We start from the raw sequence: 27,622 nt of genomic DNA, 5'->3' as shown, positions 1-27,622 counted from the left end.
ATGACTTAAAGGACTGGTCCTTAATTTGCACTGATGCTCTTAGATGTGAGTAGCATTTAAACTCAAGGAACCAATAGAAAGTGAAAAAAAAGTCACAAAAATTGTGGCTGTGTGTTATGATCTACACATACCTCTTAAAACCATAAATATCAACACAGATCCCATACCTACTCATTTGGGGGGGTGGCAGAGAAAACTTAATACTGTAAAGAACAGGAAAGATGTCTCTGAGTGGAGGTGAGATTTGGGTCAGGGTGTGCCAGAAGACAGAGAAGTAGAGGGAGGTGCTTCATAGTCTCATAGTCGTAGAACATAGAAAGCATTAACCAGGGTTCACCCCCAGAAGAAGTGGGCCCCACCCTGAATGGAGAATACTGAGAAAATCAGAGCACCTGGAAAGTCAGAGTACTCGTGGATGTGGAGTTTCCAAGATGGCTGGAGAGTTCATGGAAAGAGAAAGGCAGCCTTGGGAAGTCACTTGACCACTTGTCTAAGAGAGGGAGGCATATTGGAAAATGAAGAAATCCTTTGAGACTGAATGTCGGTGGGAAGAAAAAAATATTTAAAGCAAAGGGTCTCAAGAAAACTGGGTAATAGTTAAGAATTAGAAGACAGCCCTGGTTGGTGTGGCTTAATGGACTAAGTGCCAGCCTGTAAACCAAAGGGTTGCTTGTTCGAATCCCAGTGTAAGGCACAGGCCTGGGTTGTGGGCCAGATCCCTGGTAGGGACCACGCAAGAGGCAACCACACATTGATGTTTCTATCCTTTGTCTCCCTTCCCCTCTCTAAAAATAAATAAATAAATAAGATAAATATCGTAAATATTGTAAAATATCGTAAAAAAAGAATTAGAAGAAAGACAATGGAAAACTGCCACTTACATAAGAATCTCCCCTTTACTGTAACAAAATAAGAAGCAACAAATCAAAACAGAATCTTCCATATCTCTTCTCATAAATTAGATGTCTCCTTTGGGATTATGCATTGCAGGGGTACCACCATATCTTTTCCATGATCCTGAAATGTTCCCCAATCATCCCTTTCTTCGTTCTTTCCCTGGAGGACACAACTCAGAAGGCACAACTTTCCCCGGAAAAAGCCAAATGACCAGAGTTGGAATAAACAAAGTTGAGCATTCTAAGCTAATGTGTGCATGTCACAACTTGTTAAAACTGTCTTCTGGGAGGGTGGAAGCAAGGGAGGGAGGTGGGTTTGGCTGGGGTGGGGGAGTGTGGTGGGGAGAAAATGCAGACAAGTGTAATTGAACAACAATAAAGTAATTAAAAGAAACCATCTTCTGAAAATACCTGCACTATTTATACATAATCAATCAAGTAAATTCAGAAAAATAGAAAACATGCCAATTTTTACATAGCCTACTTACTGCCTAGGCTGATGAGAGCCTTCGCTAGACTACCATGAAGTCAAATTAATGACTCATAAGTGGTGATGTGGGGAAAATGTTTTTTCTCCCCTCCAAAGTAAGAGACATGATAGTTAAGAACTCAGAAAAAAAATATAGAAAACAAAACTTACATGCAGCACAATGGATTACTTATTGAAACTAAATGTCACAGGGTTATCATTTGCTGCTATGTGGAGACTTTAGATTCCTGTTTAAATCACTTGGTGGATAAGCAATGAAGTTGTGACCACAGCCTTTTTCTTGTTGTAGGTACTCCTGGTGTCGTCCCTGGAAAAACTCTGGAACCTGGAACTTACACCACAGGTAAAGTCAGAAAATATATACAAAATCTGGACATTTGCACCTTAGTCAATATATTCTGACAATAGCATATGGTATACTTTCCTCCAACCTAGTCTAGAATCTTTCGATAATTTCCATAGAGAAAGTGATACCACCTAAGCAGAACTCTTAGAAGCTGAACTTTTCAGTTTGAGGCTTTGGAGTTTTTATCTAAGGCCTGCTTGTGTAGCTAGAGTGAACACATGAGTGGCAAAGAAGACTAAGGAAATAAGCCTGCATTTCTTCTGGGAACTCATCATGGCAGAATCACAAAAATTCCAAGAGCTCATATGTCCCCAACATTATTTCCAGAAGTCCAGGATTGTAGACCTAGTTGTTGGATGGCAGGGATTAGACACACTTGGGGGCCAGGTGCTGCCTGCCAAGACCCCATTCCTCATATATGGCTTGCCATTTTCCCATTTATTTATCATGTTTTTTGTTTACCGCTGAAGTCATCTGCTAGCATGTAGCGGCATTAGGGTAGGGGTCTATGAGTATACCACTCTCTGATGCATCCAAAGTCCAAAACACATATAGCACAGAAGACTTTATAAATAGCTATGGCATCATGAAATGTGTCTTTATTTTGAAGCTTCACTCCATTTGCGTCTTTATCTTTCTGATTGTTAGATAATATGCACGGATACTCTATAATAACCATTCTACCTGGGAGTTCCCACACTGATAGGTTAGCAAGAAGAAATCTCAATACTTTACCTCCTAATATAGTTTGTAGATCTGCTTGGCACAGTGTCAATGTAATTGTCTCCTTGTATGTTCCATCCTCCGACCTCACCACACCCATCTTCTGCCTTCAGAGGCCACGACGTCGACAGAAGGCAGCGGCTCTTCTGGCGGTTGGTCTTCTGGTAGTGGATCCAGTCCCGGTGAGAAAGAGTTCCTGCAGTTTGGGGTTCACCATGAAGGATGAGTCTTCTTAGGCTGGCCTGCCGGGAGGGGTGCTTTGCCGCAGAGTGCTTTGTAGTTGCGCCTAGGGTTTCTTAGATTGAAGAGACGTTGGGAAACTCTCAATGCTGGCTTCTAGTGTCCCCCTGGAACATTGGAAAAAAGGGCTACTGTGAATCCAGAATGAGAGCTTCAGCCTGTGATGGCACACACGTCACCAACATGGCTGGTCGGGGGGTGACGAGACACAGTATATCTCTGGGGAGAGGAGAAAGCAATGTGAAGCTATAAACAGGCATATCTTATTCAAAGGTTTACTTGTTCAAAAGGGCAATAATGATATCGATATTTCTCTGGGACATTGCAATCTTTTTCTGCATTTCCCCCAATGGTTAGTACCTTGTGAGTGTAAATGGTGAATTTACCATTTAGCCATTTACCATGGCTACAGCCATGTTTTTAACCATAAATGTAAAAAGTGGAATTTCTGGGATGGTTGTTCATGTTGAGAACATGACTATTTTTGGAGCTTTCTTACTGGTATTGGCCATGGAAAAGACCGACATTCTCAAGTCATTAGGACGCAGGGACAGGGCGCTTTGCTATAACAAAGACGCACCTGGAGTCCTTCTGGGTCAGACTTCCAGGGACAAACAGGAAACACATTGAAGATCTCAGACCCTTTGTGTTTCAGGTACCACTGGGGCTACCTCAGGCACAGCTGTTAGCCCGGGCACTTCCAACCCAGGTGAGTTACCAGGGTGACATAGATTTTCTTCATGTCCTCTCTAAAATCAGATGTCCCCAGGGTTACTGTTTTCTTAATCTACCACCGAATATAATATAAGATACCACCATATATTACCATCTTCCTGAAATATTCTCCAATTTACTCCTTTCCATGTTCTCTCCCTAGACGCCACAGAAATCCTCGCAGAAAGTGAAACAACCCAAGATGGAATAGTTACAGGTGAGGTCTCCTAGTTAATAGCCACATTTCATAATAACTACTACAAGAAATCTTCTAAAAGTACAAAGCACACACAAAACCACATCATAATTACATTACGCAAGATTAATGAGGAGAGAATCTTAAAAGCAGCAGGAGATAAGGAGACACTTACCTACAAATGAGTTCCCATAAGACTGTCAGCTGATATCTCAAAAAGAACCTTATAAGCAAGAAGGGGCTGGAAAGATGTATTCAAGTCATGAAAGGCAAGGACCTACATCCAAGATTGCTCTATGGAGCAAAGCTATCATTTAGAATGGAAGGGAAGATAAAATGCTTCCCACATAAGGTCAAGTTAAAGCAGTACATCCTCACCAAGCCCGTATTATAGGAAACAGAGTTAAAGGAAATTATCTAAGAAAATGAAGATGATGAAAAATATAAAAAGTAAAATGACAACAAACTTACAATCATCCACAACTGTACTTAAAAAAAAAAAAAAAAACTAGGCAAAAAACGAGAATACGAAAAAAATCACAGAAATGGAGATAACATGGAGAGATTTCAGTCGGGAAGTGGGGGAGAAGCTACAGGGAGTAAGTGGCATAAATGGTAGGTTCAAAATAGACAGGGGGAGGCTAAGAATAATAAAGGAAATGTAGAATACAAAGAAATTACATGTACAACCCATGGACATAAACTATGGGAGAGAATGCGGATGGGGGGCATGCAGGACGAAGGGAAGGGAAGAGAGGGAGAAAAGGGACAACTATAGAGCATAATCAATAAAATATAGTTACAAGAGCAAAATGTCTTCTAAGACATGTCTACAATATTTATCTATGTGTAGCCTTTTCAGAACAATGTGTACACGATTCAGCAAATACAGACTGAAAAATGCAAGCCTATCTGTCCAGGGATCACTTAGTGTCTGAAACCTCAAGAGACTTCACTAGACCAACACAACGTCAAACAAACGAGAGATGAATAGTAATACAGAGACTTTCAAACTGCCTCAAATAGAGAGGTTCATTAGATGAGAAATAAACAAAAAGGTTTAGGAATACATGTTACATGGGAGAAACATGCGTAGCTTCTTGGTACTAAAACCCACAGGGCCATAGATGTGGAGAATTCAGGTTTCTACATAAGTCATGCAGCATGCACACACTGAGTTAGGAAGCACTGAGTCTTCCTCGTGGGCACTCCTGGTATAGTCTCTGCAAAACCTTTTGCCACCTGGAAGTTCTGTCACAGGCAGGTGTGAAAGTGTGTGGAAAAGCCGCACACTGGCATCTTGGGTGATCCATGGTGACAGTGGTGCAGAGTGCCCTTCCCCACCACCCAGACCTCACTCCTTCCCTTCTTTTCTCTGTCAGAGGTCACGACCTCCTTTGGAGGAAGGGGCACCCAAGCAGGACTCTCAGGAGGTGAGTGTCTGTTGAAGCGAGCGTTGGGGACTTTTTTCCAATCCCTCTCGTATGGCTAGAGTGGGCACATGACTGGGCAGGTGGGCAAGGCGGGGGGGCCTATATTTCCTCAGGGAGCACAGCATGCCTGGGACCCAGCAACGGGGTCAGCCTAGAAACCGCACAGCCTCACGCTTCCTCCCCCAGACCCGCGAGGCCCAGGCCTCAGAGCTAGTTGTGTGATGGCAGGTATGAGGCCCACCGTGGTCCTAACCCTGCCTGTGAAGGCCCCAGTCTTCCTGTGTGGTTTGAACGTTGCCTCGTAGCTCTTACGGATATCTGTGACGGCAGTGTGCCATGTACGGTGTGCACTTTTTTTGCACCAGTGTCTGAGGGAAAAATAGGGAAGCCCATCATACGTGGGTCGTCCCTGAAATACACTGGGCCTGCTGTGGAGTTTTGTCACTGTTCGCTACTTCAAATTTCTGGTACCATTACACGATGCAAACGAAATGGTAAAATTCTTTCATGATACAAAGAAGAGTATCTATATGTAAACAAATAAGAAGTTGAAGTACAACTTAAAAGTAAGTTCTTCCCGAGAGATTGGGCCAGGATCATGGGTGCACCTTGTACAGGACCAGAGACACACTTTGCAGTCTGTATCGTGTTTGCGGCTCACCGCTGGTCTCCCCCGGCTAGCATGTAGCCACGGTAGGGCAAGAATCCTTGAATACTGGGCTCAGTGCTACACTCGAAGGCCTAAATCAAAATGGCACCCAAGATTTGCCGAACAAATCACTGCGGAATCCCGAGATGCACACTTATGTTGAAGCTTCCTTCTCCCGTGTTCCCAGGTACCACCGGGCTTGCCCCTGGAGCCACCAGCGGCTCGCCAAATGGCCAGCCAGGTAGGTTATGAGAGTGTGCGAGTCCCAGAGGTCCACCTCCTCAACAACACAAGAATATCAAAAATCCCCAAGTAATGCTGAGTGACATTTAGGAAGACAAGTGCATCCTCTTCCTCTTCCCTCTTGTTGGCACCTCCGTGGCCCCAGGGCGTCCAGGGACTGGAAGTGAATGAGGGGAGGGTGGCATAAGGTCTCCTTTCCCTTTCAGTGGCAGGAGACAGGGGGTGGGGGCAGCAGGGGTGGTGGAATTCCAGGAGCACCCATGATAAAAGGGTGGGTCAGGAAAGGAAACTGTGCAAAGCAGTGGACAGTTGATTTCTTATAGAAACAGAGGCCTCAGGAAATTTTTTTTTCTTTCTCGATGCTCAAGGCCATATCGTTCCTTTCATTTGAAAGGGGAGAGTGTGCCATGTTGATACCTTCGTTTTTCTCATTGGTAGGTGCCACAGGGCAATACCCGAGGACAACCCTTCTACCCGGGAGCTCCCACACTGGTAGGTGAATGAGAAGAAATCGCCATACTTTACCTCCAAATAGAGTTAGTAGACCTGCTTGGCACAGTGTCAATGTAGTTGTCCTCTCGTATGCTAAATCCTCCGACCTCACCACTCCCCATCTCCTGCCTTCAGAGGCCACGACGTCGACAGAAGGCAGGGGCTCTTCTGGCGGTTGGTCTTCTGGCAGTGGATCCAGTCCCGGTGAGAAAGAGTTCCTGCAGTTTGGGGTTCACCATGAAGGATGAGTCTTCTTAGGCTGGCCTGCCAGGAGGGGTGCTTTGCCGCAGAGTGCTTTGCAGTTGCGCCTAGGGTTTCTTAGATTGAAGAGACGTTGGGAAACTCTCAATGCTGGCTTCTAGTGTCCCCCTGGAACATTGGAAAGAAGGGCTGCTGTGAATCCAGGATGAGAGCTTCAGCCTGTGATGGCACACACGTCACCAACATGGCTGGTCGGGGGGTGACGAGACACAATATATCTCTGGGGAGAGGAGAAAGCAGTGTGAAGCTATAAACAGGCATATCTTATTCAAAGGTTTACTTGTTCAAAAGGGCATTAATGATACCGATATTTCTCTGGGACATTGCAATCTTTTTCTGCATTTCCCCCAATGGTTGGTACCTTGTGAGTGTAAATGGTGAATCTAGGCTACAGCCATGTTTTTAACCATAAATGTAAAAAGTGTAATTTCTGGGATGGTTGTTCATGTTGAGAACCTGACTATTTTTGGAGCTTTCTTACTGGTATTGGCCATGGAAAAGACCGACATTGTCAAGTCATTAGGGCGCAGGGACAGGGTGCTTTGCTATAACAAAGACGCACCTGGAGTCCTTCTGGGGTCAGACTTCCAGGGACAAACAGGAAACACATTGAAGATCTCAGACCCTTTGTGTTTCAGGTACCACTGGGGCTACCTCAGGCACAGCTGTTAGCCCGGGCACTTCCAACCCAGGTGAGTTACCAGGGTGACATAGATTTTCTTCATGTCCTCTCTAAAATCAGATGTCCCCAGGGTTACTGTTTTCTTAATCTACCACCGAATATAATATAAGATACCACCATATATTACCATCTTCCTGAAATATTCTCCAATTTACTCCTTTCCACGTTCTCTCCCTAGACGCCACAGAAATCCTCGCAGAAAGTGAAACAACCCAAGATGGAATAGTTACAGGTGAGGTCTCCTAGTTAATAGCCACATTTCATAATAACTACTACAAGAAATCTTCTAAAAGTACAAAGCACACACAAAACCACATCATAATTACATTACGCAAGATAAATGAGAAGGAGAGAATCTTAAAAGCAGCAGGAGACAAGGAGACACTTACCTACAAATGAGTTCCCATAAGACTGTCAGCTGATATCTGAAAAGAACCTTATAAGCAAGAAGGGGCTGGAAAGATGTATTCAAAGTCATGAAAGGCAAGGACCTACATCCAAGATTGCTCTATGGAGCAAAGCTATCATTTAGAATGGAAGGGAAGATAAAATGCTTCCCACATAAGGTCAAGTTAAAGCAGTACATCCTCACCAAGCCCATATTATAAGAAACAGAGTTAAAGAGAATTATCTAAGAAAATGAAGATGATGAAAAATATAAAAAGTAAAATGACAACAAACTTACAATCATCCACAACTGTACTTAAAAAAAAGAACTAGGCAAAAACGAGAATACGAAAAAAATCACAGAAATGGAGATAACATGGAGAGATTTCAGTCGGGAAGTGGGGGGGAAGCTACAGGGAGTAAGTGGCATAGATGGTAGGTTCAAAATAGACAGGGGGAGGCTAAGATTAATAAAGGAAATGTAGAATACAAAGAAATTACATGTGCAACCCATGGACATAAACTATGGGAGAGAATGCGGATGGGGGGCATGCAGGACGAAGGGAAGGGAAGAGAGGGAGAAAAGGGACAACTGTAGAGCATAATCAATAAAATATTGTTACAAGAGCAAAATGTCTTCTAAGACATGTCTACAATATTTATCTATGTGTAGCCTTTTCAGAACAATGTGTACACGATTCAGCAAATACAGACTGAAAAATGCAAGCCTATCTGTCCAGGGATCACTTAGTGTCTGAAACCTGAAGAGACTTCACTAGATCAACACAACGTCAAACAAATGAGAGATGAATAGTAATACAAGACTTTCAAACCGCCTCAAATAGAGAGGTTCATTAGATGAGAAATAAACAAAAAGGTTTAGGAATACATGTTACATGGGAGAAACATGTGTAGCTTCTTGGTACTAAAACCCACAGGGCCATAGATCCCTAGGATGTGGAGAATTCAGGTTTCTACATAAGTCATGCAGCATGCACACACTGAGTTAGGAAGCACTGAGTCTTCCTCGTGGGCACTACTGGTATAGTTTCTGCAAAACCTTTTGCCACCTGGAAGTTCTGTCACAGGCAGGTGTGAAAGTGTGTGGAAAAACCGCACACTGGCATCTTGGGTGATCCATGGTGACAGTGGCGCCGTGTGCCCTTCCCCACCACCCAGACCTCACTCCTTCCCTTCTTTTCTCTGTCAGAGGTCACGACCTCCTTTGGAGGAAGGGGCACCCAAGCAGGACTCTCAGGAGGTGAGTGTCTGTTGAAGTGAGCGTTAGGGATTTTTTGTCCAATCCCTCTCGTATGGCTAGAGTGGGCACATGACTGGGCAGGTGGGCAAGGCGGGGGGGCCTATATTTCCTCAGGGAGCACAGCATGCCTGGGACCCAGCAACGGGGTCAGCCTAGAAACCGCACAGCCTCACGCTTCGTCCTCCAGACCCGCGAGGCCCAGGCCTCAGAGCTAGTTGTGTGATGGCAGGTATGAGGCCCACCGTGGTCCTAACCCTGCCTGTGAAGGCCCCAGTCTTCCTGTGTGGTTTGAACGTTGCCTCGTAGCTCTTACGGATATCTGTGACGGCAGTGTGCCATGTACGGTGTGCACTTTTTTTGCACCAGTGTCTGAGGGAAAAATAGGGAAGCCCATCATACGTGGGTCGTCCCTGAAATACACTGGGCCTGCTGTGGAGTTTTGTCACTGTTCGCTACTTCAAATTTCTGGTACCATTACACGATGCAAACGAAATGGTAAAATTCTTTCATGATACAAAGAAGAGTATCTATATGTAAACAAATAAGAAGTTGAAGTACAACTTAAAAGTAAGTTCTTCCCGAGAGATTGGGCCAGGATCATGGGTGCACCTTGTACGGGGCCAGAGACATACTTTGCAGTCTGTATCGTGTTTGCGGCTCACCGCTGGTCTCCCCTGGCTAGCATGTAGCCACGGTAGGGCAAGAATCCTTGAATACTGGGCTCAGTGCTACACTCCAAGGCCTAAATCAAAATCGCACCCAAGATTTGCCAAACAAATCACAGCGGAATCCCGAGATGCACACTTATGTTGAAGCTTCCTTCTCCCGTGTTCCCAGGTACCACCGGGCTTGCCCCTGGAGCCACCAGCGGCTCGCCAAATGGTCAGCGAGGTAGGTTATGAGAGTGTGCGAGTCCCAGAGGTCCATCTCCTCAACAATACAAGAATATCAAAAATCCCCAAGTAATGCTGAGTGACATTTAGGAAGATAAGTGCATCCTCTGCCTTTTCCCTCTTGGAGGCACCTCCGTGGCCCCAGGGCGTCCAGGGACTGGAAGTGAATGAGGGGAGGGTGGCATAAGGTCTCCTTTCCCTTTCAGTGGCAGGGGACAGGGGGTGGGGCAGTGGGGGTGGCGGAGTTCCGGGAGTACCCCTGATGAAAGGGTGGGTCAGGAAAGGAAACTGCAAAGCAGTGGACAGTTGATTTCTTATAGAAACAGAGGCCTCAGGAATTTTTTTTTTCTTCGCTCAAGGACATATTCTTCCTTTAATTTGAGAGGGGGAGTGTGCCGTGTTGATACCTTTGTTTTTCTCATTGGTAGGTGCCACAGGGCAATACCCGAGGACAACCCTTCTACCCGGGAGCTCCCACACTGGTAGGTGAATGAGAAGAAATCGCCATACTTTACCTCCAAATAGAGATAGTAGACCTGCTTGGCACAGTGTCAATGTAGTTGTCCTCTCGTATGCTAAATCCTCCGACCTCACCACTCCCCATCTTCTACCTTTAGAGGCCACGACGTCGACAGAAGGCAGCGGCTCTTCTGGCGGTTGGTCTTCTGGCAGTGGATCCAGTCCCGGTGAGAAAGCGTTCCTGCAGTTTAGGGTTCACCATGAAGGATGAGTCTTCTTAGGCTGGCCTGCCAGGAGGGGTGCTTTGCCGCAGAGTGCTTTGCAGTTGCGCCTAGGGTTTCTTAGATTGAAGAGACGTTGGGAAACTCTCAATGCTGGCTTCTAGTGTCCCCCTGGAACATTGGAAAGAAGGGCTGCTGTGAATCCAGGATGAGAGCTTCAGCCTGTGATGGCACACACGTCACCAACATGGCTGGTCGGGGGGTGACGAGACACAGTATATCTCTGAGGAGAGGAGAAAGCAATGTGAAGCTATAAACAGGCATATCTTATTCAAAGGTTTACTTGTTCAAAAGGGCATTAATGATACCGATATTTCTCTGGGACATTGCAATCTTTTTCTGCATTTCCCCCAATGGTTGGTACCTTGTGAGTGTAAATGGTGAATCTAGGCTACAGCCATGTTTTTAACCATAAATGTAAAAAGTGGAATTTCTGGGATGGTTGTTCATGTTGAGAACATGACTATTTTTGGAGCTTTCTTACTGGTATTGGCCATGGAAAAGACCGACATTCTCAAGTCATTAGGACACAGGGACAGGGCGCTTTGCTACAACAAAGACGCACCTGGAGTCCTTCTGGGGTCAGACTTCCAGGGACAAACAGGAAACACACTGAAGATCTCAGACCCTTTGTGTTTCAGGTACCACTGGGGCTACCTCAGGCACAGCTGTTAGCCCGGGCACTTCCAACCCAGGTGAGTTACCAGGGTGACATAGATTTTCGTCATGTCCTCTCTAAAATCAGATGCCCCCAGGGTTACTGTTTTCTTAATCTACCACCGAATATAATATAAGATACCACCATATATTACCATCTTCCTGAAATATTCTCCAATTTACTCCTTTCCACGTTCTCTCCCTAGACGCCACAGAAATCCTCGCAGAAAGTGAAACAACCCAAGACGGAGTAGTTACAGGTGAGGTCTCCTAGTTAATAGCCACACTTCATAATAACTACTACAAGAAATCTTCTAAAAGTACAAAGCACACACAAAACCACATCATAATTACATTACGCAAGATAAATGAGAAGGAGAGAATCTTAAAAGCAGCAGGAGACAAGGAGACACTTACCTACAAATGAGTTCCCATAAGACTGTCAGCTGATATCTGAAAAGAACCTTATAAGCAAGAAGGGGCTGGAAAGATGTATTCAAAGTCATGAAAGGCAAGGACCTACATCCAAGATTGCTCTATGGAGCAAAGCTATCATTTAGAATGGAAGGGAAGATAAAATGCTTCCCACATAAGGTCAAGTTAAAGCAGTACATCCTCACCAAGCCCATATTATAAGAAACAGAGTTAAAGAGAATTATCTAAGAAAATGAAGATGATGAAAAATATAAAAAGTAAAATGACAACAAACTTACAATCATCCACAACTGTACTTAAAAAAAAGAACTAGGCAAAAACGAGAATACGAAAAATATCACAGAAATGGAGATAACATGGAGAGATTTCAGTCGGGAAGTGGGGGGGAAGCTACAGGGAGTAAGTGGCATAGATGGTAGGTTCAAAATAGACAGGGGGAGGCTAAGATTAATAAAGGAAATGTAGAATACAAAGAAATTACATGTGCAACCCATGGACATAAACTATGGGAGAGAATGTGGATGGGGGGCATGCAGGATGAAGGGAAGGGAAGAGAGGGAGAAAAGGGACAACTGTAGAGCATAATCAATAAAATATTGTTATAAGAGCAAAATGTCTTCTAAGACATGTCTACAATATTTATCTATGTGTAGCCTTTTCAGAACAATGTGTACACGATTCAGCAAATACAGACTGAAAAATGCAAGCCTATCTGTCCAGGGATCACTTAGTGTCTGAAACCTCAGGAGACTTCACTAGACCAACACAACGTCAAACAAACGAGAGATGAATAGTAATACAAGACTTTCAAACCGCCTCAAATAGAGAGGTTCATTAGATGAGAAATAAACAAAAAGGTTTAGGAATACATGTTACATGGGAGAAACATGTGTAGCTTCTTGGTACTAAAACCCACAGGGCCATAGATCCCTAGGATGTGGAGAATTCAGGTTTCTACATAAGTCATGCAGCATGCACACACTGAGTTAGGAAGCACTGAGTCTTCCTCGTGGGCACTACTGGTATAGTTTCTGCAAAACCTTTTGCCACCTGGAAGTTCTGTCACAGGCAGGTGTGAAAGTGTGTGGAAAAACCGCACACTGGCATCTTGGGTGATCCATGGTGACAGTGGCGCCGTGTGCCCTTCCCCACCACCCAGACCTCACTCCTTCCCTTCTTTTCTCTGTCAGAGGTCACGACCTCCTTTGGAGGAAGGGGCACCCAAGCAGGACTCTCAGGAGGTGAGTGTCTGTTGAAGTGAGCGTTAGGGATTTTTTGTCCAATCCCTCTCGTATGGCTAGAGTGGGCACATGACTGGGCAGGTGGGCAAGGCGGGGGGGCCTATATTTCCTCAGGGAGCACAGCATGCCTGGGACCCAGCAACGGGGTCAGCCTAGAAACCGCACAGCCTCACGCTTCGTCCTCCAGACCCGCGAGGCCCAGGCCTCAGAGCTAGTTGTGTGATGGCAGGTATGAGGCCCACCGTGGTCCTAACCCTGCCTGTGAAGGCCCCAGTCTTCCTGTGTGGTTTGAACGTTGCCTCGTAGCTCTTACGGATATCTGTGACGGCAGTGTGCCATGTACGGTGTGCACTTTTTTTGCACCAGTGTCTGAGGGAAAAATAGGGAAGCCCATCATACGTGGGTCGTCCCTGAAATACACTGGGCCTGCTGTGGAGTTTTGTCACTGTTCGCTACTTCAAATTTCTGGTACCATTACACGATGCAAACGAAATGGTAAAATTCTTTCATGATACAAAGAAGAGTATCTATATGTAAACAAATAAGAAGTTGAAGTACAACTTAAAAGTAAGTTCTTCCCGAGAGATTGGGCCAGGATCATGGGTGCACCTTGTACGGGGCCAGAGACATACTTTGCAGTCTGTATCGTGTTTGCGGCTCACCGCTGGTCTCCCCTGGCTAGCATGTAGCCACGGTAGGGCAAGAATCCTTGAATACTGGGCTCAGTGCTACACTCCAAGGCCTAAATCAAAATCGCACCCAAGATTTGCCAAACAAATCACAGCGGAATCCCGAGATGCACACTTATGTTGAAGCTTCCTTCTCCCGTGTTCCCAGGTACCACCGGGCTTGCCCCTGGAGCCACCAGCGGCTCGCCAAATGGTCAGCCAGGTAGGTTATGAGAGTGTGCGAGTCCCAGAGGTCCATCTCCTCAACAATACAAGAATATCAAAAATCCCCAAGTAATGCTGAGTGACATTTAGGAAGATAAGTGCATCCTCTCCCTTTTCCCTCTTGGAGGCACCTCCGTGGCCCCAGGGCGTCCAGGGACTGGAAGTGAATGAGGGGAGGGTGGCATAAGGTCTCCTTTCCCTTTCAGTGGCAGGGGACAGGGGGTGGGGCAGTGGGGGTGGCGGAGTTCCGGGAGTACCCCTGATGAAAGGGTGGGTCAGGAAAGGAAACTGCAAAGCAGTGGACAGTTGATTTCTTATAGAAACAGAGGCCTCAGGAATTTTTTTTTCTTCGCTCAAGGACATATTCTTCCTTTAATTTGAGAGGGGAGAGTGTGCCGTGTTGATACCTTTGTTTTTCTCATTGGTAGGTGCCACAGGGCAATACCCGAGGACAACCCTTCTACCCGGGAGCTCCCACACTGGTAGGTGAATGAGAAGAAATCGCCATACTTTACCTCCAAATAGAGATAGTAGACCTGCTTGGCACAGTGTCAATGTAGTTGTCCTCTCGTATGCTAAATCCTCCGACCTCACCACTCCCCATCTTCTACCTTTAGAGGCCACGACGTCGACAGAAGGCAGCGGCTCTTCTGGCGGTTGGTCTTCTGGCAGTGGATCCAGTCCCGGTGAGAAAGCGTTCCTGCAGTTTAGGGTTCACCATGAAGGATGAGTCTTCTTAGGCTGGCCTGCCAGGAGGGGTGCTTTGCCGCAGAGTGCTTTGCAGTTGCGCCTAGGGTTTCTTAGATTGAAGAGACGTTGGGAAACTCTCAATGCTGGCTTCTAGTGTCCCCCTGGAACATTGGAAAGAAGGGCTGCTGTGAATCCAGGATGAGAGCTTCAGCCTGTGATGGCACACACGTCACCAACATGGCTGGTCGGGGGGTGACGAGACACAGTATATCTCTGAGGAGAGGAGAAAGCAATGTGAAGCTATAAACAGGCATATCTTATTCAAAGGTTTACTTGTTCAAAAGGGCATTAATGATACCGATATTTCTCTGGGACATTGCAATCTTTTTCTGCATTTCCCCCAATGGTTGGTACCTTGTGAGTGTAAATGGTGAATCTAGGCTACAGCCATGTTTTTAACCATAAATGTAAAAAGTGGAATTTCTGGGATGGTTGTTCATGTTGAGAACATGACTATTTTTGGAGCTTTCTTACTGGTATTGGCCATGGAAAAGACCGACATTCTCAAGTCATTAGGACACAGGGACAGGGCGCTTTGCTACAACAAAGACGCACCTGGAGTCCTTCTGGGGTCAGACTTCCAGGGACAAACAGGAAACACACTGAAGATCTCAGACCCTTTGTGTTTCAGGTACCACTGGGGCTACCTCAGGCACAGCTGTTAGCCCGGGCACTTCCAACCCAGGTGAGTTACCAGGGTGACATAGATTTTCGTCATGTCCTCTCTAAAATCAGATGCCCCCAGGGTTACTGTTTTCTTAATCTACCACCGAATATAATATAAGATACCACCATATATTACCATCTTCCTGAAATATTCTCCAATTTACTCCTTTCCACGTTCTCTCCCTAGACGCCACAGAAATCCTCGCAGAAAGTGAAACAACCCAAGACGGAGTAGTTACAGGTGAGGTCTCCTAGTTAATAGCCACACTTCATAATAACTACTACAAGAAATCTTCTAAAAGTACAAAGCACACACAAAACCACATCATAATTACATTACGCAAGATAAATGAGAAGGAGAGAATCTTAAAAGCAGCAGGAGACAAGGAGACACTTACCTACAAATGAGTTCCCATAAGACTGTCAGCTGATATCTGAAAAGAACCTTATAAGCAAGAAGGGGCTGGAAAGATGTATTCAAAGTCATGAAAGGCAAGGACCTACATCCAAGATTGCTCTATGGAGCAAAGCTATCATTTAGAATGGAAGGGAAGATAAAATGCTTCCCACATAAGGTCAAGTTAAAGCAGTACATCCTCACCAAGCCCATATTATAAGAAACAGAGTTAAAGAGAATTATCTAAGAAAATGAAGATGATGAAAAATATAAAAAGTAAAATGACAACAAACTTACAATCATCCACAACTGTACTTAAAAAAAAGAACTAGGCAAAAACGAGAATACGAAAAATATCACAGAAATGGAGATAACATGGAGAGATTTCAGTCGGGAAGTGGGGGGGAAGCTACAGGGAGTAAGTGGCATAGATGGTAGGTTCAAAATAGACAGGGGGAGGCTAAGATTAATAAAGGAAATGTAGAATACAAAGAAATTACATGTGCAACCCATGGACATAAACTATGGGAGAGAATGTGGATGGGGGGCATGCAGGATGAAGGGAAGGGAAGAGAGGGAGAAAAGGGACAACTGTAGAGCATAATCAATAAAATATTGTTATAAGAGCAAAATGTCTTCTAAGACATGTCTACAATATTTATCTATGTGTAGCCTTTTCAGAACAATGTGTACACGATTCAGCAAATACAGACTGAAAAATGCAAGCCTATCTGTCCAGGGATCACTTAGTGTCTGAAACCTCAGGAGACTTCACTAGACCAACACAACGTCAAACAAACGAGAGATGAATAGTAATACAAGACTTTCAAACCGCCTCAAATAGAGAGGTTCATTAGATGAGAAATAAACAAAAAGGTTTAGGAATACATGTTACATGGGAGAAACATGTGTAGCTTCTTGGTACTAAAACCCACAGGGCCATAGATCCCTAGGATGTGGAGAATTCAGGTTTCTACATAAGTCATGCAGCATGCACACACTGAGTTAGGAAGCACTGAGTCTTCCTCGTGGGCACTACTGGTATAGTTTCTGCAAAACCTTTTGCCACCTGGAAGTTCTGTCACAGGCAGGTGTGAAAGTGTGTGGAAAAACCGCACACTGGCATCTTGGGTGATCCATGGTGACAGTGGCGCCGTGTGCCCTTCCCCACCACCCAGACCTCACTCCTTCCCTTCTTTTCTCTGTCAGAGGTCACGACCTCCTTTGGAGGAAGGGGCACCCAAGCAGGACTCTCAGGAGGTGAGTGTCTGTTGAAGTGAGCGTTAGGGATTTTTTGTCCAATCCCTCTCGTATGGCTAGAGTGGGCACATGACTGGGCAGGTGGGCAAGGCGGGGGGGCCTATATTTCCTCAGGGAGCACAGCATGCCTGGGACCCAGCAACGGGGTCAGCCTAGAAACCGCACAGCCTCACGCTTCGTCCTCCAGACCCGCGAGGCCCAGGCCTCAGAGCTAGTTGTGTGATGGCAGGTATGAGGCCCACCGTGGTCCTAACCCTGCCTGTGAAGGCCCCAGTCTTCCTGTGTGGTTTGAACGTTGCCTCGTAGCTCTTACGGATATCTGTGACGGCAGTGTGCCATGTACGGTGTGCACTTTTTTTGCACCAGTGTCTGAGGGAAAAATAGGGAAGCCCATCATACGTGGGTCGTCCCTGAAATACACTGGGCCTGCTGTGGAGTTTTGTCACTGTTCGCTACTTCAAATTTCTGGTACCATTACACGATGCAAACGAAATGGTAAAATTCTTTCATGATACAAAGAAGAGTATCTATATGTAAACAAATAAGAAGTTGAAGTACAACTTAAAAGTAAGTTCTTCCCGAGAGATTGGGCCAGGATCATGGGTGCACCTTGTACGGGGCCAGAGACACACTTTGCAGTCTGTATCGTGTTTGCGGCTCACCGCTGGTCTCCCCCGGCTAGCATGTAGCCACGGTAGGGCAAGAATCCTTGAATACTGGGCTCAGTGCTACACTCCAAGGCCTAAATGAAAATCGCACCCAAGATTTGCCAAACAAATCACAGCGGAATCCCGAGATGCACACTTATGTTGAAGCTTCCTTCTCCCGTGTTCCCAGGTACCACCGGGCTTGCCCCTGGAGCCACCAGCGGCTCGCCAAATGGTCAGCCAGGTAGGTTATGAGAGTGTGCGAGTCCCAGAGGTCCATCTCCTCAACAATACAAGAATATCAAAAATCCCCAAGTAATGCTGAGTGACATTTAGGAAGATAAGTGCATCCTCTGCCTTTTCCCTCTTGGAGGCACCTCCGTGGCCCCAGGGCGTCCAGGGACTGGAAGTGAATGAGGGGAGGGTGGCATAAGGTCTCCTTTCCCTTTCAGTGGCAGGGGACAGGGGGTGGGGCAGTGGGGGTGGCGGAGTTCCGGGAGTACCCCTGATGAAAGGGTGGGTCAGGAAAGGAAACTGCAAAGCAGTGGACAGTTGATTTCTTATAGAAACAGAGGCCTCAGGAATTTTTTTTTTCTTCGCTCAAGGACATATTCTTCCTTTAATTTGAGAGGGGAGAGTGTGCCGTGTTGATACCTTTGTTTTTCTCATTGGTAGGTGCCACAGGGCAATACCCGAGGACAGCCCTTCTACCCGGGAGCTCCCACACTGGTAGGTGAATGAGAAGAAATCGCCATACTTTACCTCCAAATAGAGATAGTAGACCTGCTTGGCACAGTGTCAATGTAGTTGTCCTCTCGTATGCTAAATCCTCCGACCTCACCACTCCCCATCTTCTACCTTTAGAGGCCACGACGTCGACAGAAGGCAGCGGCTCTTCTGGCGGTTGGTCTTCTGGCAGTGGATCCAGTCCCGGTGAGAAAGCGTTCCTGCAGTTTAGGGTTCACCATGAAGGATGAGTCTTCTTAGGCTGGCCTGCCGGGAGGGGTGCTTTGCCGCAGAGTGCTTTGCAGTTGCGCCTAGGGTTTCTTAGATTGAAGAGACATTGGGAAACTCTCAATGCTGGCTTCTAGTGTCCCCCTGGAACATTGGAAAGAAGGGCTGCTGTGAATCCAGGATGAGAGCTTCAGCCTGTGATGGCACACACGTCACCAACATGGCTGGTCGGGGGGTGACGAGACACAGTATATCTCTGAGGAGAGGAGAAAGCAATGTGAAGCTATAAACAGGCATATCTTATTCAAAGGTTTACTTGTTCAAAAGGGCATTAATGATACCGATATTTCTCTGGGACATTGCAATCTTTTTCTGCATTTCCCCCAATGGTTGGTACCTTGTGAGTGTAAATGGTGAATCTAGGCTACAGCCATGTTTTTAACCATAAATGTAAAAAGTGGAATTTCTGGGATGGTTGTTCATGTTGAGAACATGACTATTTTTGGAGCTTTCTTACTGGTATTGGCCATGGAAAAGACCGACATTCTCAAGTCATTAGGACACAGGGACAGGGCGCTTTGCTACAACAAAGACGCACCTGGAGTCCTTCTGGGGTCAGACTTCCAGGGACAAACAGGAAACACACTGAAGATCTCAGACCCTTTGTGTTTCAGGTACCACTGGGGCTACCTCAGGCACAGCTGTTAGCCCGGGCACTTCCAACCCAGGTGAGTTACCAGGGTGACATAGATTTTCGTCATGTCCTCTCTAAAATCAGATGCCCCCAGGGTTACTGTTTTCTTAATCTACCACCGAATATAATATAAGATACCACCATATATTACCATCTTCCTGAAATATTCTCCAATTTACTCCTTTCCACGTTCTCTCCCTAGACGCCACAGAAATCCTCGCAGAAAGTGAAACAACCCAAGACGGAGTAGTTACAGGTGAGGTCTCCTAGTTAATAGCCACACTTCATAATAACTACTACAAGAAATCTTCTAAAAGTACAAAGCACACACAAAACCACATCATAATTACATTACGCAAGATAAATGAGAAGGAGAGAATCTTAAAAGCAGCAGGAGACAAGGAGACACTTACCTACAAATGAGTTCCCATAAGACTGTCAGCTGATATCTGAAAAGAACCTTATAAGCAAGAAGGGGCTGGAAAGATGTATTCAAAGTCATGAAAGGCAAGGACCTACATCCAAGATTGCTCTATGGAGCAAAGCTATCATTTAGAATGGAAGGGAAGATAAAATGCTTCCCACATAAGGTCAAGTTAAAGCAGTACATCCTCACCAAGCCCATATTATAAGAAACAGAGTTAAAGAGAATTATCTAAGAAAATGAAGATGATGAAAAATATAAAAAGTAAAATGACAACAAACTTACAATCATCCACAACTGTACTTAAAAAAAAGAACTAGGCAAAAACGAGAATACGAAAAAAATCACAGAAATGGAGATAACATGGAGAGATTTCAGTCGGGAAGTGGGGGGGAAGCTACAGGGAGTAAGTGGCATAGATGGTAGGTTCAAAATAGACAGGGGGAGGCTAAGATTAATAAAGGAAATGTAGAATACAAAGAAATTACATGTGCAACCCATGGACATAAACTATGGGAGAGAATGTGGATGGGGGGCATGCAGGATGAAGGGAAGGGAAGAGAGGGAGAAAAGGGACAACTGTAGAGCATAATCAATAAAATATTGTTATAAGAGCAAAATGTCTTCTAAGACATGTCTACAATATTTATCTATGTGTAGCCTTTTCAGAACAATGTGTACACGATTCAGCAAATACAGACTGAAAAATGCAAGCCTATCTGTCCAGGGATCACTTAGTGTCTGAAACCTGAAGAGACTTCACTAGATCAACACAACGTCAAACAAATGAGAGATGAATAGTAATACAAGACTTTCAAACCGCCTCAAATAGAGAGGTTCATTAGATGAGAAATAAACAAAAAGGTTTAGGAATACATGTTACATGGGAGAAACATGTGTAGCTTCTTGGTACTAAAACCCACAGGGCCATAGATCCCTAGGATGTGGAGAATTCAGGTTTCTACATAAGTCATGCAGCATGCACACACTGAGTTAGGAAGCACTGAGTCTTCCTCGTGGGCACTACTGGTATAGTTTCTGCAAAACCTTTTGCCACCTGGAAGTTCTGTCACAGGCAGGTGTGAAAGTGTGTGGAAAAACCGCACACTGGCATCTTGGGTGATCCATGGTGACAGTGGCGCCGTGTGCCCTTCCCCACCACCCAGACCTCACTCCTTCCCTTCTTTTCTCTGTCAGAGGTCACGACCTCCTTTGGAGGAAGGGGCACCCAAGCAGGACTCTCAGGAGGTGAGTGTCTGTTGAAGTGAGCGTTAGGGATTTTTTGTCCAATCCCTCTCGTATGGCTAGAGTGGGCACATGACTGGGCAGGTGGGCAAGGCGGGGGGGCCTATATTTCCTCAGGGAGCACAGCATGCCTGGGACCCAGCAACGGGGTCAGCCTAGAAACCGCACAGCCTCACGCTTCGTCCTCCAGACCCGCGAGGCCCAGGCCTCAGAGCTAGTTGTGTGATGGCAGGTATGAGGCCCACCGTGGTCCTAACCCTGCTTGTGAAGGCCCCAGTCTTCCTGTGTGGTTTGAACGTTGCCTCGTAGCTCTTACGGATATCTGTGACGGCAGTGTGCCATGTACGGTGTGCACTTTTTTTGCACCAGTGTCTGAGGGAAAAATAGGGAAGCCCATCATACGTGGGTCGTCCCTGAAATACACTGGGCCTGCTGTGGAGTTTTGTCACTGTTCGCTACTTCAAATTTCTGGTACCATTACACGATGCAAACGAAATGGTAAAATTCTTTCATGATACAAAGAAGAGTATCTATATGTAAACAAATAAGAAGTTGAAGTACAACTTAAAAGTAAGTTCTTCCCGAGAGATTGGGCCAGGATCATGGGTGCACCTTGTACAGGGCCAGAGACACACTTTGCAGTCTGTACCGTGTTTGCGGCTCACCGCTGGTCTCCCCCGGCTAGCATGTAGCCACGGTAGGGCAAAGATCCTTGAATACTGGGCTCAGTGCTACACTCCAAGGCCTAAATCAAAATCGCACCCAAGATTTGCCAAACAAATCACAGCGGAATCCCGAGATGCACACTTATGTTGAAGCTTCCTTCTCCCGTGTTCCCAGGTACCACCGGGCTTGCCCCTGGAGCCACCAGCGGCTCGCCAAATGGTCAGCCAGGTAGGTTGTGAGAGTGTGGGAGTCCCAGAGGTCCACCTCCTCAACAATACAAGAATATCAAAAATCCCCATGTAAGGCTGAGTGACCTTTAGGAAGACAAGTGCATCCTCTGCCTTTTTCCTCTTGGAGGCACCTCCGTGGCCCCAGGGCGTCCAGGGACTGGAAGTGAACGAGGGGAGGGTGGCATAAGGTCTCCTTTCCCTTTCAGTGGCAGGGGACAGGGGGTGGGGGCAGCAGGGGTGGTGGAATTCCAGGAGCACCCATGATAAAAGGGTGGGTCAGGAAAGGAAACTGTGCAAAGCAGTGGACAGTTGATTTCTTATAGAAACAGAGGCCTCAGGAAATTTTTTTTTTTCTTTCTCGATGCTCAAGGCCATATCGTTCCTTTCATTTGAAAGGGGAGAGTGTGCCGTGTTGATACCTTTGTTTTTCTCATTGGTAGGTGCCACAGGGCAATACCCGAGGACAACCCTTCTACCCGGGAGCTCCCACACTGGTAGGTGAACGAGAAGAAATCACCATACTTTACCTCCAAATAGAGTTAGTAGACCTGCTTGGCACAGTGTCAATGTAATTGTCTCCTCGTATGTTCAATCCTTTGACCTCACTGTTCACCATCTTCTGCCTTCAGAGGCCACGACGTTGACACAAGGCAAGGGCTCTTCTGGCAGTGGATCCAGTCCTGGTGAGAAAGAGTTCCTGCAGTTTGGGGTTCACCGTGGAGGATGAGTCTTCTTAGGCTGGCCTGCCAGGAGGGGTGCTTTGCCACAGAGTGGTTTCCAGTTGCACCTAAGGTTTCTGACAGTTAAGAAGCATTGGGAATCTCCCAATATTGGCTTCTGGTGTCGCACTTGAACATTGTGAAGAAGGGCTGCTGTCAATCCCGGATGAATACTTCACCCTGTTAATGCATATATGTTATCATTATTCCGGGTTTCTGGGTGGTGAGACCTAGTGTAACTCTAGGGTTTAAGAAAGCTTGTGAACCTGTAAACAGGCATATTCTATGGAAGGTTTTTTGTTCAAAAGTGTAATGATGATATACACCTTTTTCTGGGACATTGAAATTTTTTTCTGCATTTTTCCCAATGGTTGGTACTTTGTAAGTGTAATCATTGAAGCTATGCTAATACTATGTTTTCAACCATGTGTGAAAAATGTGAAATTCCTGATATGGTTGCTCATGTTGAGAACATGAGTGTTTTTGGATCTTTCTAATCGTATTGGTCATGGGAAAGAGAGACTTTCTTAGGTCATTAGGAAACAGGGACAGGTGCCTTTTCTGTTACAAAGGCGTACCTGGAGTCCTTCTAGAGGCCAGACTTCAGGGCACAGACACGAAATACTTGGAAGATCTCAGGCACTTTGTGTTTCAGGTACCACTGGGGCAACCGCAGTTACAGCTGTTGCCCCTGCAACCTCCACTTTCAGTGAGTGAGCAGCTTCATTCTGAATTTCATGTTCTCCATCAAATTAGATGCATCTATTTATATTATTCATTGCAGGGATACCATAAGTCGTTTTTGTGGTCTCTTTTCCTCCCTTAGGCAGTTCTATCACACCAGGGAGTCCAGGGTTGGGGAGTGAAACAGTTGAAGGTGACATGAGGTCTCCTTTCTTTTTCACTGAGATATATGGGAAAGGAATCTCCAGTAGCCTCAGTAAGCAACAGCTGGTCTGGAAAGGGCAATGTTGAAAGTCACTGACAGTTCATTTCCTTATGAGACAGAGATCAAAGGATAGGTCCTGGAGCTACATCAGTAATGAAGAGGGCACTTACGCTGCGCCGATGTCCTTATCTTTCTCATTTTTAGGTGCCACAAGGGGATTCTCTGAGACAACCATTATCCCTGGGAGTTACCAGACAGGTAGGCTATCAAAAAGAAATCTCCATATTTAATGACATAATATACTTAGTATTCTTATTCTGACCTAAAAGGAGAATAGTTTTTTCTCTAATATCCTAAATCCTCACATCTCCCCACTCAATGTTTTCTTCCTTCAGAGGCCACGACGTTAACAGATGGCATCGGCAGTCCCAGCACGGGAGCCAGACCTGGTGAGAATGCACACCTCACAGTCGGGGTTTGCCATTAGTTATGGCTCTTCACTAGCTCCCATTTTTAGGTTTGCTTTCCTGAAGAATTGTTGCATTTACTCAGTGTTTCCTTTGATTTAGCATGTTATCAATATACTTTCAATATCTGCTCAAGCTTCACAGCTGTAACTTTCTCAGGAAGAGCTGTGGATGAAATTCTTATGGGAGGTTTCCTCCTTGATGGTATACACATTGCTAAGCTGTCAGAGGATCTGGGAAATATTATATACCTGGGAAGTAGAGAAAGCAGTGTGAACTCTTAAACCAGCCTGTGCTACATATAGATTCTTTTTCTTAAAAGAGCAGTAATGGTAGTCAATATTTTTGGCAAGTTTAAATAATGTTCTGGTTTTCCCCCCACAGTAGGCACCACTGCAGCACCACAAGGCCAAGCAACTGGGAGTGTGACAGGTGAACCTGGGAGAAACCCACCTTTCTTCTCCATTATAAGTGAATGGAATATCTGTGGAGGGTGCCTTGCATTGGGAATATTACTACTGATATTTTTACCACTTTCTTAATGGTATGGGTCATAGGAAAGCCTATGATTTTGACCTCATTGGGAAGCAGTGAAAGGGCCCTTTGATATAATATAGATGCACCTAGGGTCCTTTTAGAGGCAGGGCTTTAACACATAGGCATCACCATGAAGATCTCTACTTGCTGTGTTTCAGGCACCACTAGGCTAGCCCTTGGCACAACTGTTGCCCCTGGCAGTTCCAACACAGGTGAGTCAGCCAGGTAGCAGTGACTCTGATGGGTCAGTCTTGATGAGATTCCTCTTTAATTGTTATCCTGTGTAAGAGAACTGCCCTATCTTTCTGTGGTCCTTAAATAGTTTTTAACTACCTCTATCCTACTTTCTTCTCTTTTAGGGGCCACAACTTCTGTAGAAGATGGTAGAACAAGAGTTGGAATAATTACAGGTGAGCTCTGTTAAGACACTAATTGTACACTCTAATAACTTACCAATAATTTTTTTTTGTCTGAAATACATCAAAACTCCTTGAGTTTCGCATATTCTAAATATAGGGCACAAATTTAGTTGATGTTTAATATTTGACATCAAGAAATTCAACATTTCATCCTTGTCCTGTGCTCTAAGGATACTTCCAGGGCATCCTGGGGCCTGTTCCCTGACAGTTATATAGGTAATTTGCAAGCAGATCTATTTCATTCTAACTCATCTGTAAAAGAGAGATCCAGTGGTGGTGGACTCTCTTTGCAAATTCGTGGAGGGAAAGATGTGTTTCATGGACTATCTACAGATGGACTCGAAACTAGGAAGTCCAGAGAAATAAACTTACTTTGGGAGAAACAAAGTTTTTATTGTTGTTGTTTTTAATAGCTCACACCCATTTTTTTTTGATTGGCAATGAACTGACCTAATGACCAAAACCCTTATTTCAGGCACAACTGAGGACATCCCTGGCAAGACACCCAATCCTGGGAGTTCCAACACAGGTCTGGAGTTCTGAGTGTGTCCCCTCAAGAGATACAGCCCATAGGAGCCCCGTTTGTCCTGTCTACACCTCCAGTCCTTACTCCTTTTCGCTTTCTTCTCTTAGAAGCCACGACTCACACAGGAGGCAGTGGGACTACCCAGGGAAAACTGCCAGGAGGTAAGCTTTTTTAGGACGAAACCTGGGACTCTCATCGTTTGTCTATTTGTGTTGCTACAGTAATCAAATGAGTGGGGAGGAATGTGAAAGAGGGACCTGCATTTTCGCTGAGGCCATATTGTTATGATATGATATCAACCGGATAACTATTCTGCTTGGGGATTCCAAGACCTCAGATGTCTCAGCCAGACTGTCCTCAGTATTCTGGCTTACGAAGATGTTCTCTTCCCTGCCCTCAATGGGTATAAGTGCACATTGCCTATATCTCAACCTCTCAGTACTTCCAGTCCTCCTTACCCAGCTTACCTTCCCCACTACTTCCCTAATAAGTACATTTCTCTCATTTACTTCTACATAATGTTTATTGTTTATTTTTATCTCCCCTTACTAGCAAGCTTCGTGAAGGCAACTGATTATTAAAATGCTCCAAGTTGTAACAAAGATTATTACTTACAAAGACTAAAGATGTTTTATTTCTTCCCTTAGGCACCTCTGGCACACCAGGTGCATCTGTCCCTGGAAACAAAATAGGTACGGGATAAAGACCTGCTTTCCTTTAACTACATAGTGAAAGGGGAACCTGGGAAATAAAATGCTGTGAAGTTTATTTTCCATTTTCTTTAGAGAAGAATGCCTTCGGGGAAGGGCTTCCAGTGTTTTAGGGCCACATGGATGCTGCCAAGATGAACTAGGGAGGAAATTCTCTATTGTTCCATTCACTTTTTGCATTTTAGGTATCACTGAAGAGTTTCCTGGGACGACGATTACATTTGGAGGTTTTAACACAGGTAGGTTAACAAGAAGGAAAGTCCCCTTACTTAACTTCAGATGTCATGATCTCTCTTTTAAGGCTGCTATAGTAAAAGACTAACCTGATATCTCTTCCCAGTAGTCCCAATTACCAGACTTTATCATCTTGTTGCAGGTACCACTACAGCAGCTTCTCGCACTGCAGTTGAACCTGGGAGTTCAAACACAGGTGAGCCAGCTAGCTGGAGAGCATCTGCCATGGTGCTGTCATTGAGAAGAGTACACCCTTAACTCTCCTCAGAATGGTAAATGCTCTTCAGCTCACATTTTCTACCTTTCCTCTCTCTTAGAAGCTACATCGCCCTCTAGAGGCAGTGGAACCACAGGAATCAATACAGGTGAGCTGGTGGACTTCTTTACCCCTCTGCTTTCTGATGACACTGTAACTAAAACTTTAGAACACTGTCTGTTCTACATACAGCCTTCTCACTATTATTTCTTTTATCCCTCACTCCAAACTATACGGTAAGTACAATTTTTTTTACAGATGAGAAAATCTGTGGCTCAGAGATATTAATTAACTTTGCCAAAGTCACATAGCAAATAAACAGCAGATTTCAGCTCAGGCAGTCTGTCTCCAAGGTCCATCCTCTTAATCATGATACTATGCTACCATCATACAATATCACTAGATTTCTTTATTGCATGTCTAAACTTTTCTAGAACATTAAAATTTCTACAGCATCAATATGTTACCCAAATAAAAAAATTCAACAGTCAATCCTGCTTTATTTCTTTTTTTCTAGGGGAATCTAGTAGCCTAGTCACTGGCATTCAAACAGGTGAAAAGAAAAATGCCTTTGTCTATCCAGTATTGACCCCAGAAAAAAGAATGTTATCTTTTCGAGTCCCGACAGCCACCCCACATTGCACTCTAACAAATTTATATTCAGAATGAACCATTACATTAGGAAATGCATAAAACAATTCTGGAACAAGCTATTCCTGAAAAATGGTCTTTTTACATAATAAAAAGTTCTGTAGTTTCCTTGTCCTATTCTAGAATATACTGTTATTATGGGAATGAAATGACATAATGTTGCCATTCAATTTTGTTTTCAGGCTCTACTGGAGTGGCCCCTGGCAGGACCGTCTCACCTGGAAGTTCCAACACAGGTAAATCAGTGAGGAAATGGGTGCTTACAATTTCTGTCTTAGGGCTAGCTCTGGAGCAATAGCATATGATACCTTTTTGTAAGACTTAAATTTGTATTGTGTTTTTCTCATTATCATTTAGGCACCTTAAATCCCCATCCCCTCCACAATCACCACACTGACATCCACTTCCA

General features: G+C 45.0%; 2 protein-coding genes across 4 annotated transcripts in view; both read left to right on the top strand.

The window, feature by feature from the left end:
* Nucleotides 1-27,622, top strand: part of LOC114513809 (mucin-19) — a 146,802-nt gene that overhangs the window by 108,654 nt on the left and 10,526 nt on the right. The window contains exons 58-87 of the mRNA XM_036016724.1: nucleotides 1,676-1,729; nucleotides 2,381-2,637; nucleotides 3,351-3,404; nucleotides 5,875-5,928; nucleotides 6,369-6,422; nucleotides 6,558-6,626; nucleotides 7,322-7,375; nucleotides 9,851-9,975; nucleotides 10,432-10,592; nucleotides 11,288-11,341; nucleotides 11,510-11,563; nucleotides 13,817-13,870; nucleotides 14,490-14,558; nucleotides 15,254-15,307; nucleotides 15,476-15,529; nucleotides 17,783-17,836; nucleotides 18,457-18,525; nucleotides 19,221-19,274; nucleotides 19,443-19,496; nucleotides 21,750-21,803; nucleotides 23,351-23,464; nucleotides 23,618-23,671; nucleotides 23,809-23,862; nucleotides 24,576-24,629; nucleotides 24,777-24,827; nucleotides 25,470-25,523; nucleotides 26,258-26,311; nucleotides 26,449-26,502; nucleotides 26,624-26,715; nucleotides 27,396-27,449. Of these exons, the coding sequence (XP_035872617.1) occupies nucleotides 1,676-1,729; nucleotides 2,381-2,637; nucleotides 3,351-3,404; nucleotides 5,875-5,928; nucleotides 6,369-6,422; nucleotides 6,558-6,626; nucleotides 7,322-7,375; nucleotides 9,851-9,975; nucleotides 10,432-10,592; nucleotides 11,288-11,341; nucleotides 11,510-11,563; nucleotides 13,817-13,870; nucleotides 14,490-14,558; nucleotides 15,254-15,307; nucleotides 15,476-15,529; nucleotides 17,783-17,836; nucleotides 18,457-18,525; nucleotides 19,221-19,274; nucleotides 19,443-19,496; nucleotides 21,750-21,803; nucleotides 23,351-23,464; nucleotides 23,618-23,671; nucleotides 23,809-23,862; nucleotides 24,576-24,629; nucleotides 24,777-24,827; nucleotides 25,470-25,523; nucleotides 26,258-26,311; nucleotides 26,449-26,502; nucleotides 26,624-26,715; nucleotides 27,396-27,449 (2,141 nt within the window). The remainder of the gene's footprint in view (nucleotides 1-1,675; nucleotides 1,730-2,380; nucleotides 2,638-3,350; nucleotides 3,405-5,874; nucleotides 5,929-6,368; nucleotides 6,423-6,557; nucleotides 6,627-7,321; nucleotides 7,376-9,850; nucleotides 9,976-10,431; nucleotides 10,593-11,287; nucleotides 11,342-11,509; nucleotides 11,564-13,816; nucleotides 13,871-14,489; nucleotides 14,559-15,253; nucleotides 15,308-15,475; nucleotides 15,530-17,782; nucleotides 17,837-18,456; nucleotides 18,526-19,220; nucleotides 19,275-19,442; nucleotides 19,497-21,749; nucleotides 21,804-23,350; nucleotides 23,465-23,617; nucleotides 23,672-23,808; nucleotides 23,863-24,575; nucleotides 24,630-24,776; nucleotides 24,828-25,469; nucleotides 25,524-26,257; nucleotides 26,312-26,448; nucleotides 26,503-26,623; nucleotides 26,716-27,395; nucleotides 27,450-27,622) is intronic.
* Nucleotides 838-27,622, top strand: LOC118499102 (submaxillary mucin-like protein). Of its 3 annotated transcripts, XR_004901618.1 has the most exons (7): nucleotides 1,674-1,729; nucleotides 24,265-24,312; nucleotides 25,470-26,054; nucleotides 26,449-26,502; nucleotides 26,624-26,671; nucleotides 27,080-27,115; nucleotides 27,396-27,622. XR_004901618.1 is itself a non-coding variant. In XM_036019171.1 (6 exons), the coding sequence occupies exons 1-6, from the start codon at nucleotides 963-965 to the stop codon at nucleotides 25,377-25,379; spliced, it is 441 nt and encodes a 146-aa protein (XP_035875064.1). In that variant the 5' UTR covers nucleotides 838-962; the 3' UTR covers nucleotides 25,380-25,457. The 3 variants fall into 3 exon arrangements, 1 of the variants encoding a protein (XP_035875064.1); XM_036019171.1 differs by lacking the exons at nucleotides 25,470-26,054; nucleotides 26,449-26,502; nucleotides 26,624-26,671; nucleotides 27,080-27,115; nucleotides 27,396-27,622 and adding exons at nucleotides 838-1,128; nucleotides 24,576-24,629; nucleotides 24,777-24,827; nucleotides 25,312-25,457 and having other exon boundaries at nucleotides 1,676-1,729; XR_004901619.1 differs by lacking the exon at nucleotides 24,265-24,312 and having other exon boundaries at nucleotides 1,715-1,729; nucleotides 27,396-27,621.

This window comes from Phyllostomus discolor, chromosome 2 (genome assembly GCF_004126475.2).
Source record: "Phyllostomus discolor isolate MPI-MPIP mPhyDis1 chromosome 2, mPhyDis1.pri.v3, whole genome shotgun sequence".
NCBI lineage: Eukaryota > Metazoa > Chordata > Mammalia > Chiroptera > Phyllostomidae > Phyllostomus > Phyllostomus discolor.
The sequence above is the reverse complement of the archived record's forward strand: the minus strand, read 5'-3'. Positions and strand labels throughout refer to the sequence as shown.

Bases quoted from the DNA above. Each gene is read 5' to 3' on its own strand.
- LOC118499102 (XM_036019171.1), top strand. From the start codon at position 963: ATGTCTCCTTTGGGATTATGCATTGCAGGGGTACCACCATATCTTTTC. The intron at 1,129-1,675 runs TTGAGCATTCTA...TTCTTGTTGTAG, and splicing joins CAGAGTTGGAATAAACAAAG to GTACTCCTGGTGTCGTCCCT. The intron at 1,730-24,264 runs GTAAAGTCAGAA...TTCCCCCCACAG, and splicing joins ACCTGGAACTTACACCACAG to TAGGCACCACTGCAGCACCA.